This window comes from Erpetoichthys calabaricus, chromosome 2 (assembly GCF_900747795.2).
Source record: "Erpetoichthys calabaricus chromosome 2, fErpCal1.3, whole genome shotgun sequence".
Lineage (NCBI taxonomy): Eukaryota > Metazoa > Chordata > Cladistia > Polypteriformes > Polypteridae > Erpetoichthys > Erpetoichthys calabaricus.
The window spans coordinates 109,009,845-109,022,323 of NC_041395.2; the positions used below are offsets into that span (position 1 = coordinate 109,009,845).

Below are 12,479 nucleotides of genomic sequence, written 5' to 3' on the forward strand. Positions count from 1 at the left end.
TATATAATTTTGAGTTGAATAATTGTATGCTTTGTGCTTATGGAGCTCGAGTGAAGTCTCTGCATTGCTACTTTCCACTCCCTTTCTGATACATTAAAGAGATCTTTTTCCCATTGTCCTCTTGGATCTTTGAAAGGGAGGGACTGTAAAATAATTTTATATATTGCAGAGATGGTGTCTAATTCCTTGAAATTGAGCAGTATTTTTTCCAGCATGGACGAGGGTGCAAGATGAGGAAAATCGGGCAGGTTCTGTTTAACAAAGTTCCTAATTTGAAGATAGTGAAAGAAATGTGTAGCTGGAAAGTTAAATTTGGAATGTAATTGTTTGTAGGATGCAAAGATGTTGTCTATATAAAGATCTCGGAGTAATTTAGTCCCAAATTTGTTACAGATACTAAAAACTGCATATGTTTGTAAGGGTTGAAAGAGGTGGTTCTCTTGCAGAGGTGCCACAGATAAAAGCTTCTCCATCTTAAAATGCTTTCTACATTGGTTCCATGTTCTGAGTGAGTGAAGCACTATTGGGTTATTAGTATATTGGCGATAACTTGCATTTATTGGGGCACAAAGCAGGGAATATAAAGAAGTACTGCAGGATTTTACTGCTATTGTCGACCAGGCCTGTGTATGTTCATCTATTTGTGTCCAGGTTTTTATAGCTTGTATGTTTGCTGCCCAGTAATAAAACTGAAAGTTGGGCAGAGCCATGCCACCTTCTTCCTTAGGTCTTTGTAGGGTCGCTCTTTGGATACGTGGATGTTTTGAGTTCCAAATAAATGAGGTTATTGTTGAATGTAATTGCTTAAAAAATTATTTATTGATGTATATTAGAATGTTTTGAAATAAAAAAAGCTTAGGAAGAATATTCATCTTAACAACGTTAATTCTTCCAGCTCGAGTGAGATGAAGGGTTGACTATCTGTGCAAGTCTTGCTTAATTTTTTCCAAACAGACGGCGAAATATTGTTGATAAAGAGCTTTGTGTTTCCTTGTGATGTTTACCCCTAGGTGTCCAATCTAATACAGTAATCCCTCCTCCATTGCGGGGGTTGCGTTCCAGAGCCACCCGCGAAATAAGAAAATCCGCGAAGTAGAAACCATATGTTTATATGGTTATTTTTATATTGTCATGCTTGAGTCACAGATTTGCGCAGAAACACAGGAGGTTGTAGAGAGACAGGAACGTTATTCAAACACTGCAAACAAACATTTGTCTCTTTTTCAAAAGTTTAAACTGTGCTCCATGACAAGACAGAGATGACAGTTCCGTCTCACAATTAAAAGAATGCAAACATACCTTCCTTTTCAAAGGAGTGCGCGTCTGGAGCACTGAATGTCAGAAAGTGAGAGAAAACCAAACAAATCAACAAGGCTGTTTTGCTTTTAAGTATGCGAAGCACCGCCGGTACAAAGCTGTTGAAGGCGGCAGCTCACACCCCCTCTGTCAGGAGCAGAGAGAGAGAGAGACAGAGGAAAACAAACAGTGAAAAATCAATACGTGCCCTTTGAGCTTTTAAGTATGCGAAGCACAGTGAAGCATGTCGCTTCACGAAGCAGCTGCACACAGAAGGTAGCAACTCTTTCAGCATTTTTAGACGAGCGTCCGTATCGTCTAGGTGTGCGAACAGCCCCCCTGCTCAATCCCCCTACGTCAGGATCAGAAAAAGTCAGCGCAAGAGAGAGAGAAAAGTAAGCTGGGTAGCTTCTCAGCCATCTGCCAATAGCGTCCCTTGTATGAAATCAACTGGGCAAACCAACTGAGGAAGCATGTACCAGAAATTAAAAGACCCATTGTCCTCAGAAATCCGCAAAGCAGCAAAAAATCCGCGATATATATTTAAATATGCTTACATATAAAATCCGCGATAGAGTGAAGCCGTGAAAGGCGAAGCGCGATATAGTGAGGGATCACTGTATTATATGCTTGAGAATTCACTAGAAAGAGTACACTTTTATTCAGATTAATTCTGAGACCAGAGGTCTTTTAAAATTCTGTAAGTGCTGTTAAGACTGCAGACACAGAATTTTGTGGGTCTGATATATACAGTACCATATCATCTGCATATAGAGAAATTTTCTGTTCCAGTCCTTCTCTGATAATCCCATTTATCTGATCAGCATTTCGACAGTGGACCGCCAGTGGTTCAATGGCGATTGCAAATAGCAGTGATGACAAGGGGCATCCTTGTATGGTACCACGTTCTAGCTTAAAGTAGTCTGAACAAATGTTGTTAATACAAACTGAGGCTTCTGGATTGGTATACAGTAGTTTGATCCATGCACAAATGTTCGGGCCAAACCCAAATTTCTCTAATGTAGTGAAAAGGTATTTCCATTCAATCATGTCAAATGCTTTTTCTGCATCCAATGATAATAATATTTCTGGGGTGTTTAATGTAATATACTCACCAACAAAGTCAAACAGGCATTGAAGATTGGAGGATAAGTGTTGACCTTTGATAAATCCAGTTTGATCTTGTGATATTACCAAAGGCAGCACTTTCTCCATCCTTCTCGCTATGATATTTGAGAGTATCTTAATATCATTATTCAGAAGTGAAATTGGTCTGTATGATGCACATTGTAATAAGTCTTTAATTTTGTTTAGGAAAGACGGTGATTAATGCTTGGCGAAATGTTTGAGGTAGAATTTGATTGTCTCTAGCTTCTGTAAATGTTGCTAACAGGAGGGGAGCTAGCTGAGTGGAGAATTTCTTATAAAATTCTGCAGGGTAGCCATCAGGGCCTGCTGCTTTCCCGCCTTGAAGTGACTTTATAGCATCTAGTAATTCTGATAGCGCCAGAGGTTTATCCAGTTCCTCCACACTAAAAGTATCTATTTGTGGTAACTGTAATGTATCCAAAAATGCATTAGATTGTGTGTTGTCTTCTTTAAACTCAGTAGAATATAAGGATTTATGGTAGTCACTAAATGTGTGCATTATATTTTTATGGTCCATGATTTCTTCTCTGTTCGTGTTGGTGATTACTGGGATTGCATTGCGAACTTCTTGCTTGTGGATTTGTTGAGCTAAAAGCTTATTAGCTTTCTCTCCGTGTTCATAGTAATAATGTCTGGATTTATAAATTAGTTTTCAGTTTCTTTAGTTGTCAAGAGGTCGGGTTCTGAATGCAGAGCCTGCCTTTTCCTATGTAGAGCCTCGCTTGGAAGCCTGGCATGTTCTTCATCTATTCTAGTAATTTCGCCTTTTAGTTCTGATACTTTCTTGGTTACTAATTTATTCCTGTGGGAAAGATATGAAATAATCTGTCCTCTTAAGAAGGCATTTAGAGTTTCCCAGAGTATTCCTGCAGAAACCTCTGTGGACGTGTTTGTCTCTAGGAAGAAACCGATTTATTTGGATATAAATTCTGTACAGTTCTCGTCTGCTAATAGAAGCGGGTTAAGACGCCATCTACGAGGTGAGTGTGTGGGGCATAATGACTTTAGCTCCAAGATCAGATAACAATAGCATCGTACTTGCAAGATTTAATCGTAGGCAAGAAATTATCTATAAAGAAATAATCTATTCTTGAGTAGCTATGATGAACTGGTGAGTAGAAAGAATATTTTCTTGAGTTTTGGTTTAGAAACCTCCAGGGGTCAGATAAGTTGTGGTCAGTTACAAACTGTGTAATTATCTTTGCAGTGTTGGATGTCATCCCCCCTGTGACAGGAGTCCTATCTAAGAGTGGATTTAAAACACAAAGTCCCCAGCCATTATAATTTTATGAGTGTTCACATTGAGAATGGATGCAAATACGTTTTGTATGAATTCCTTATCATCGACATTAGGTGCATAAACATTTATCAAAATCACTTTACAGTTAAATAAGTTGCCCATAACCATCACATATCTCCCTTCCGGAACAGATACTACATCCAATGCTACAAATGAGATGCCTGCTTAACATCCTCCAGCTGACTGGCAAACATGCTCAATTTAGACGCATTTTCCTGAATGTGCTCCTCAGTTTTATCCAGCATACCATTAAAGGCCGCCTCAAAGCGGATATACAGTAATCCCTCCTCCATCGCGGGGGTTGCGTTCCAGAGCCACCCGCGAAATAAGAAAATCCGCGAAGTAGAAACCATATGTTTATATGGTTATTTTTATATTGTCATGCTTGGGTCACAGATTTGCGCAGAAACACAGGAGGTTGTAGAGAGACAGGAACGTTATTCAAACACTGCAAACAAACATTTGTCTCTTTTTCAAAAGTTTAAACTGTGCTCCATGACAAGACAGAGATGACAGTTCAGTCTCACAATTAAAAGAATGCAAACATATCTTCCTCTTCAAAGGAGCAAACAAATCAATAGGGCTGTTTGCTTTTAAGTATGCGAAGCACCGCGGCACAAAGCTGTTGAAGGCGACAGCTCACACCCCCTCCATCAGGAGCAGACAAAGAGAGAGAGAGAGAGATAAAAAAATCAATACGTGCCCTTTGAGCTTTTAAGTATGCGAAGCACCGTGCAGCATACTTAAAAGCTGCACACTGAAGGTAGCAACGTGAAGATAATCTTTCAGCATTTTTAGACGAGCGTCCGTATCGTCTAGGTGTGCGAACAGCCCCCCTGCTCACACCCCCCTACGTCAGGATCACAGATAGTCAGCGCAAGAGAGAGAGAAAGAAAAGTAAGCTGGGTAGCTTCTCAGCCATCCACCAATAGCGTCCCTTGTATGAAATCAACTGGGCAAACCAACTGAGGAAGCATGTACCAGAAATTAAAAGACCCATTGTCCTCAGAAACCCGTGAAGCAGAGAAAAATCCGCGATATATATTTAAATATGCTTACATATAAAATCCGCGATGGAGTGAAGCCGCGAAAGGCGAAGCGCGATATAGCGAGGGATTACTGTATACACGTTTCTCTGAGTCTTTGTTATTCTGCTGCAGCTCTTGCAGCTCCCGTCGCAGCTTCTAAGTTGCCTTCTCGCTTTTCTTTATGTAAATCTTTATCTCTTGCTTGAGCTCAGCGATCATCACCTTCAGTTTGGACAGATCATTTCTGCTTCCAAGCACCGTAGGTGAAGCAGCGGGCTCTATTACAGCCGAAGTTCCCGGCTTGCGTGGAGTAGGTGAAAGTGTGGACTGCAAGGCCTTTTCCAGTTTCAAATGATCTTCTCCAATCGGCGAGCTATCGTGACCTGCGTCACTCGCACATTCGCTCCCCATTTCACTTTCAACTGGAGACGATGCTGCGGACTGTGGTCCCAAGGAGTCCGGGCTTTCGCCCATCTGTTCCAGGTCAGTCTCTGAAAGGCCGTACCTTGAGCTTGAACTTGGACTTGTAAGTCTGGGCTTGGATGCAGCTTTAGTTTTCCATTTCTTTCTGAGCCCCTTTCTTGCCCACCATGTTTATATATGCTGTAGTAGAACCCTTGGGCTGGATAAATACAGGATATCTCAGGATAATAAGGAAATAATATAAAAACACCGCTGCTAACGGAGCTCAGCTTCAGACGTCCATCTCTCGCAACGGACGAGACCAACAATTATGGGTAATTTGAACACACACACACAGCACTGCACCCTGCTGTTAGTCTAGTTGATACTAATGACAAATGAACATGGATACTCTGCTGCAGGATCGCACCATTGTTGAACAGCATGCCATGGTGACATTTCTTTGGAAATTCATCAAAGGATGTTGGCTTGTGTAGATCAGTAAGCTGTTTAGGTAGTCCTCTTGCACAACTTTTTGGTACCCTAACTCCTAATGCACTATGGCACACATAGATCTATAGCTGATATCCAAATGTGCAGGAACAGCAGACCAATGTATTCCACCCATCTTCTCTAATCATGTTGATGTGGGCTTGTGTGTATGATGTCAATGGTTTAGCAGATCGAGCTTTGTCGGTTACACTTGTTCTTAACCGTTTTAAATCTTTCTACTTCATTCAGAAATGTTTTGTTTAGCCATGCTTTTTCACTTCTGGACTGCGCCAACATCTTTCAGTGAATTTCAGCAGGTTTGCCCAAAGAAATCTCACTGTGGTGCAATCCAGTGGAGCGTCCACGATCATTTGACACTGGCTTCAACTAGACTTGTGGCAGAGTGCTGCGCACGTTCACACTACTCATAAGCCACCATGAATGTGTTGTTTTGCGTCAGCTTCTATCCATTGTGTTTACCGTGCGATTTTAAAATCGTCTTTACTTTTGATTTGCCCTTGTATTACACTACTTTAAAAAATTGAAATAGCCTAGTACTGTTTCCCATTTGTCACTTGCTATGAATTTTTTTCTTCACTAAATTAACTCCTGAAACACAGGTTACAGTTTTTGTTTAAGATGCTTTTCTACCCTGAACTGAAATGAGACACACTTCTGCATTTCTTTGTGCTGCTAACACTATAATTGTGGCTATAATTTGTTTCCCCCACACCCTACCCCAAAATGAAGGAAAATAAAATCACCTGATTAATTTAAATAAGGCTCATTAAGTCGAGTTACAACTCCTTGGACAAGATCAGTTTATCCATGCATAGGAATAAAAGCCATTTTTTTCCCAAAAGCTGCACTGTTTAGGAAAATCATCCGTTGTTGCGTTGAATGTGTTTGACAACAAAGCTATGTGCTTTGGGTATGTCTGCCACTCTGGAGGCATTTTACCTGCAAATATATATACAAAAAAAAACATTAGCTACTGTATATTATTATTACAAATGTCAGTCTTTTTGACAGCTAGGAAATTAACTTTAAAGTCTGGCGAAACCTTGCTGTACCCTATTTAAAGAAGGTGACAGGCCCAAGTTGGTGTCATCTGCCATTAAGGACTTTGGGGTTACAACAGATCAGAGAATTAGTGTTACTGTACAGTTTGAAGGGTCTCCGAAACAGCAACCAATTCATGTGACACCTGATGGATGACTATTGGGAAAAACATTGACTCTGTTTCCAATGTTTTCATTGTCTTGGGTTACCAAAACCTCCACAGTGCGTCTGATTGAAGTTTATATGTAAAATTATCATCCTACCTCCTGCTCTCTACTGTAAATTTACATCATGGTAATTTAATATATTATACATGAAGCGTGATTAACATGCTGAGCCTGAATTGTGAAATATTAACACTGAGCTAAAATATCTTACCTTTTACCATTTATGCTTTACAGTTTATGCTTGAGAACATGGATGTCAAAAAAGACAAACTCAATATCTTCAGAGATGCAGTCTTGCTTTTTTAGCATGTACCAGGACCAGTCCCCATCATATGCCTCTTTCAAAATGTGCTGCAGAATTCATCTTGGTAGGACATCAGTTAAAGATGACCCATGGTCCGACATTGATAAAAGAAAGAAGTGGTGCCACCATGAAGCAAATTATAATGGAGAACTGGATGGTGATGGCACATAAGTTGTGAAGGACGTTGTGCAAAACTGAAGTTAAAGGGAATGCATACACATCCTACTCTGCAAACCTAGCCCTGTTTGAACAGGACCTGCTCCAGAATCTGAATAAACCTTATTTGGTTTTACTGGTGGAGGTCAGGACAATCCCACATTGACCTGATCTTGGTAACTATTAACTTTTTCGGGTTTAGTGCTGTTGCACTGTGCCCCAGAACTGCGGACTGGCAGCAGGCTATGACTAAGTGCTGTTACAGTGTGCTTCTTGGACTCAAAGAAGGGGAACCAAGGTGCGTACTAAGTGAGACCACTTTGTGTGCAGGTTCAAAGGACTTGGTAAGGTGGGTATACGTTACAAAATGAATTCCACATACATCAGACAAACTGTTACGGATGTGAAAAAGCACTTGTATGCCATTAAATAAATAAGGAAACCAGATTTTCTATAATGTGATACCGAATCAAATACAGGTATATTTAAATTGATGCAATAGAAAAAGACAAGTGATGCATGGATATACAGTCATATGAAAACATTTGGGAACCCCTCTTAATTCTTTGGATTTTTATTTATCATTGGCTGAGCTTTCAAAGTAGCAACTTCCTTTTAATATTTGGCATGGCTTATGGAAGCAGTAGTAGTTCAGCAGTGACATTAAAGGTCATATGCATCATAACAAAATTAGACAGGTGCATAAATTTGGGCAACCCAACAGAGATAATACATCAATTCTTAGTTGAACCTCCTTTTGCAAATATAATAGCCTTTAGACGCCTCCTATAGGCTTTGATGAGTGTCTGGATTCTGGATGGAGGTATTTTTGACCGTTCTGCCATACAAAATCCATCCATCCCATCCATTTTCCAACCCGCTGAATCCGAACACAGGGTCACGGGGGTCTGCTGGAGCCAATCCCAGCCAACACAGGGCACAAGGCAGGAACCAATCCCAGGCAGGGTGCCAACCCACCGCAGGACACACACAAACACACCAAGCACACACACTAGGGCCAATTTAGAATCACCAATCCACCTAACCAGCATGTCTTTGGACTGTGGGAGGAAACCGGAGCGCCCGGAGGAAACCCACGCAGACACGGGGAGAACATGCAAACTCCACGCAGGGAGGACCCGGGAAGCGAACCCGGGTCCCCAGGTCTCCCAACTGCGAGGCAGCAGCGCTACCCACTGCGCCACCGTGCCGCCCCCATACAAAATCTCTCCAGTTAAATTTGATGGCTGCCGAGCACAGACAGCCTGCTTCAAATCATCTGAGGAAAACATTATTAACTGTAATGATTATAAGTATCCATCCATCCATCCATTATCCAACCTGCTATATCCTAACTACAGGGTCACGGGGGTCTGCTGGAGCCATTCCCAGCCAACACAGGGCGCAAGGCAGGAAGCAGACCCAAGGCAGGGCGCCAGCCCACCGCAGATGATTATGAGTATTTAACTCACAAATACCAATGACTGTATTTTGTATTAATCATTCTGCAGAGAGCTATATGATTTTTTACTTCTATATGATTTGATCTTCATTTAGGTAGAAAAGGAATTAAGTTTATGCACAGAATATAAGACTGGCTTGCATTCTTTTATGAGAAAATGCTGACCTCTTGATATTAACAGAACACCCTGTGATATTATAAATCAATGTGATAGTTTCTGAATTCCTGCTTAAACTTATCTGAGCCTATTTCTTAAAATTGTGAGTGCTCTGATAACCTCTTTATCTGAAAGAAGCAATGTACACATTCCAATTTAGGGAGTAGTAAGCTATTATAATTTATGTATAACCTCAAAATGAACTGCCATGTATATATTTTTTTGTTTAATACATGAAGAAGGTATATAGAGGGAGGCCTCACGTTAGGCTGCAGGCTACATGCAGGCTACGGGGAGACTGATGGTCTGTAGCCTCCTCTCACCAAGAATAAAGAACTTGATTTTTATTTTATATTGGTGTCCATTTCCCATTCAGCATCCACACATCTCATAGATTTTCAATGATATTCAAGTCAGGGGACTGTGACGGCCATTCCAGAACATTGTACTTCTCCCTCTGCATGAATGCCTTTGTAGATTTTGAACTGTGTTTTGGGTCATTGTCTTGTTGGAATGCATAACTTTAACTTTGTGACTGATGCTTGAACATTATCCTGAAGAATTTGTTGATATTGGGTTGAATTCATCTGACCCTCAACTTTAACAAGGGCCCCAGTCCCTGAACTAGCCACACAGCCCCACAGCATGATGGAACCTCCACCAAATTTGATAGTAGGTAGCAGGTGTTTTTCTTGGAATGCGGTGTTCATCTTCCACCATGCAAAGCGCTTTTTGTTATGACCAGATAACTCAATTTTTGTCTCATCAGTCCAAAGCACTTTGTTCCAAAATGAATCTGGCTTGTCTAAATGAGCATTGGCATACAACAAGCGACTCTGTTTGTGGCGTGAGTGCAGAAAGGGCTTCTTTCTCATCACCCTGCCATACAGATGTTCTTTGTGCAAATTGCGCTAAATTGTAGAACGATGTACAGATACACCATTTGCAGCAAGATGTTCTTGCAGGTCTTTGGAGGTGACCTGTGGGTTGTCTGTATTCTCACAATCTTGTGCATATGCTGGTCCTGTATTTTTCTTGGCCTGCCAGACCTGGGTTTAACAGCAACTGTGCCCGTGGCCTTCCATTTCCTGATTACATTCCTTACAGTTGAAACTTGACAGTTTAAACCTCTGAGAGAGCTTTTTGTAGCCTTCCCCTAAACCATGATACTGAACAATCTTTGTTTTCAGATCTTTTGTGAGTTGCTTTGAGGATCCCATGCTGTCACTCTTCAGAGGAGAGTCAAAGGGAAGCACATCTTGCAATTGACCACCTTAAATACCTTTTCTCATGATTGGACACACCTGTCTATGAAGTTCAAGGCTTAACGAGCTAATCCAACCAATTTGGTGTTGCAAGTAATCCGTATTGAGCAGTGACATGCATTCAAATCAGCAAACTTACAAATTTTTTCACAGCCAGTTTTTCACATTTGATTTTATTTCATACAACTAAATACTGCTTCACTAAAAATCTTTGTTTGGAAAACACCTCAGTACTCAGATGTTCCTAGGAAATGAAAGACATACCACTGTTATCTTTTTTGTTTAAAGTAGAGTAAATTCTTATGCAGGCTGAGAGGGGTTCCCAAACTTTTTCATATGACTGTATATATATTGAGTAAGAGAAAATACAGGAAAAGGATAAACATACATTTAACCTTTTATCTTCAGTAAAATGGTGAAGAATCCATGTCCCTAATCAAGTAATCACTTTAATATCTACAAGTGATGGCAGCTGTTGCCATTGTCTGATGCCCTGTAATTGCCCTTCAGGCTCCCCCCCCTTTTTTTTAAGCACACAGTGCTGCTTGGCTGTCAGTTCGGAGGGTGCACATTGAAAGATGCTGCCAGTTTCTCCCATGTGGTATTCCTTCGGAGTGGAATGTCATGGAGGTGTCTTTACAGATGTCCTCTAGATCTGATATGAGATTTCTCACAATATGTATTTATTTGGAGCTTGTATCTACTGTTAAGTTTGTGCCGCGACAAGACATTCTTTATGAATATTATCCAGCCTCTCACTAGATATTTTATATGCTTTGATGACTGTTGGATTAACTTGGTTATTAGGAAAAGCTAATGAAGGACAAGTCAACACGTAAATAACATGTGACTCTGCTTACCTGTTTTGACAAAGTGGATAAAGTACTTCTGCATGAGCCGCTGGAACTGTCTGTCAATGGCAGTAGTGGCTTTTTGCATAATATCAAAAGTCTTAAAGAAGCCAGTGGTATCCAGAGTATGGTATGAAAAGCGACCAGCGAATGGAATAAAGTCAAACACACGAGCTTCAGTAGATGGAATGTAAGTGACTATATAGCGGTACACCGGACTCTTCAAGGCTCCTACAAATAAAACAATAATGTTTGGTCAGAATTCCATCTGTCAAATTGGAGCAAACATATGAACACATACACACAAACACAAGTAAGTACTTTGACAACAAACTGTACACATGCACACACCCAATAACTTATATAAAACTTAACACATTGTCATATATGGAAAACATAAAATAATTGTTTTGAATTATGGGCCTAGTGAACACAGCATATGCTGTATGCTGACATCAGTCTTTGTGATGGATGCCTGTTACATTTGTGTGCGAGTTTAATTTACCTGCAGTGTTTTCTCCAAAAATGTTTTTTTGATTGCTGGTAAGTAGAAATGTGTGTCCGTTTTTAAAATGTTTTCCTATCAGAAGCAATTTTCCCGGTTTATTTTAAATGCACAGCAGCAATGTTGAATGTGTGAGTAAAAATGATTAAAGTTGTTGCGTCAGCTGAACAGTGTGTAAATGGACAATAAGCAGGGAAGTTCATTGTTAATATCACTGTTCAAGATTAAAGGGCTCTGTTAAATTTAAAAGGGACATTCACTTTTGCCAAGGTGAATAAACAATCCTTTGTGAAGTGGAGGCCCGGAGTTCATGACCAGTCGCTCTGTACGAGGACATGAAATGAAGACAGATGAGATACTGAGTGGATCCCTGCCAGTGTCAGCATTCTATTAATGGTAAACCAGACAAAAAGACAGCAGAAATGAGTACAGGATATGTTAGTTAAATCATCCTTAAGCTGGAGAATTTTTTGCTCTATGGAAAGAACACAGGCAGTTAGCAAATGAGATGTGGAGTATATTTAAGACCATCACAGTGTAGATGGCCACGTTAATACTAGAAGCAGAGTGCAGAATGTCAATTCTGTATTAGGAGAACAACAAATGCTTTGCTAAACATGTAAGAGAAAAATGTTGGGAAAAAGGTTGGTCGACAGGCACTTCAGAGTTACTCCATTACATCCTGTTACACAGGAGGCAGTAACAGTAGGGCAGAATAGGAGGCTTGTGAAAGTCTATTAATAGTATATTCAGGTTTAAGAAAGTGTAAATTAACTACAACACTTGGTCTAAGTTACATTTAAATTCTTAATTTAAAAAAGGTTACATGTTTTACCAACAAGTTATTAAAACAAAGTCATTACAATGCTAGTCCTGCTTTATG

At 40.3% G+C, this 12,479-nt stretch overlaps 1 protein-coding gene across 1 annotated transcript in view; it reads right to left on the reverse strand.

The window, feature by feature from the left end:
* Nucleotides 1-6,435: 6,435 nt before the first annotated feature.
* The window catches only part of si:ch211-71n6.4 (para-nitrobenzyl esterase), a 59,131-nt gene continuing 53,087 nt past the window's right edge, over nucleotides 6,436-12,479 (reverse strand). The window contains exons 8-9 of the mRNA XM_028794342.2: nucleotides 11,101-11,322; nucleotides 6,436-6,627 (exon numbers count right to left, since the gene is read on the reverse strand). Coding sequence (XP_028650175.2) covers nucleotides 6,485-6,627; nucleotides 11,101-11,322 — 365 coding nt within the window. The 3' untranslated portion in view covers nucleotides 6,436-6,484. The remainder of the gene's footprint in view (nucleotides 6,628-11,100; nucleotides 11,323-12,479) is intronic.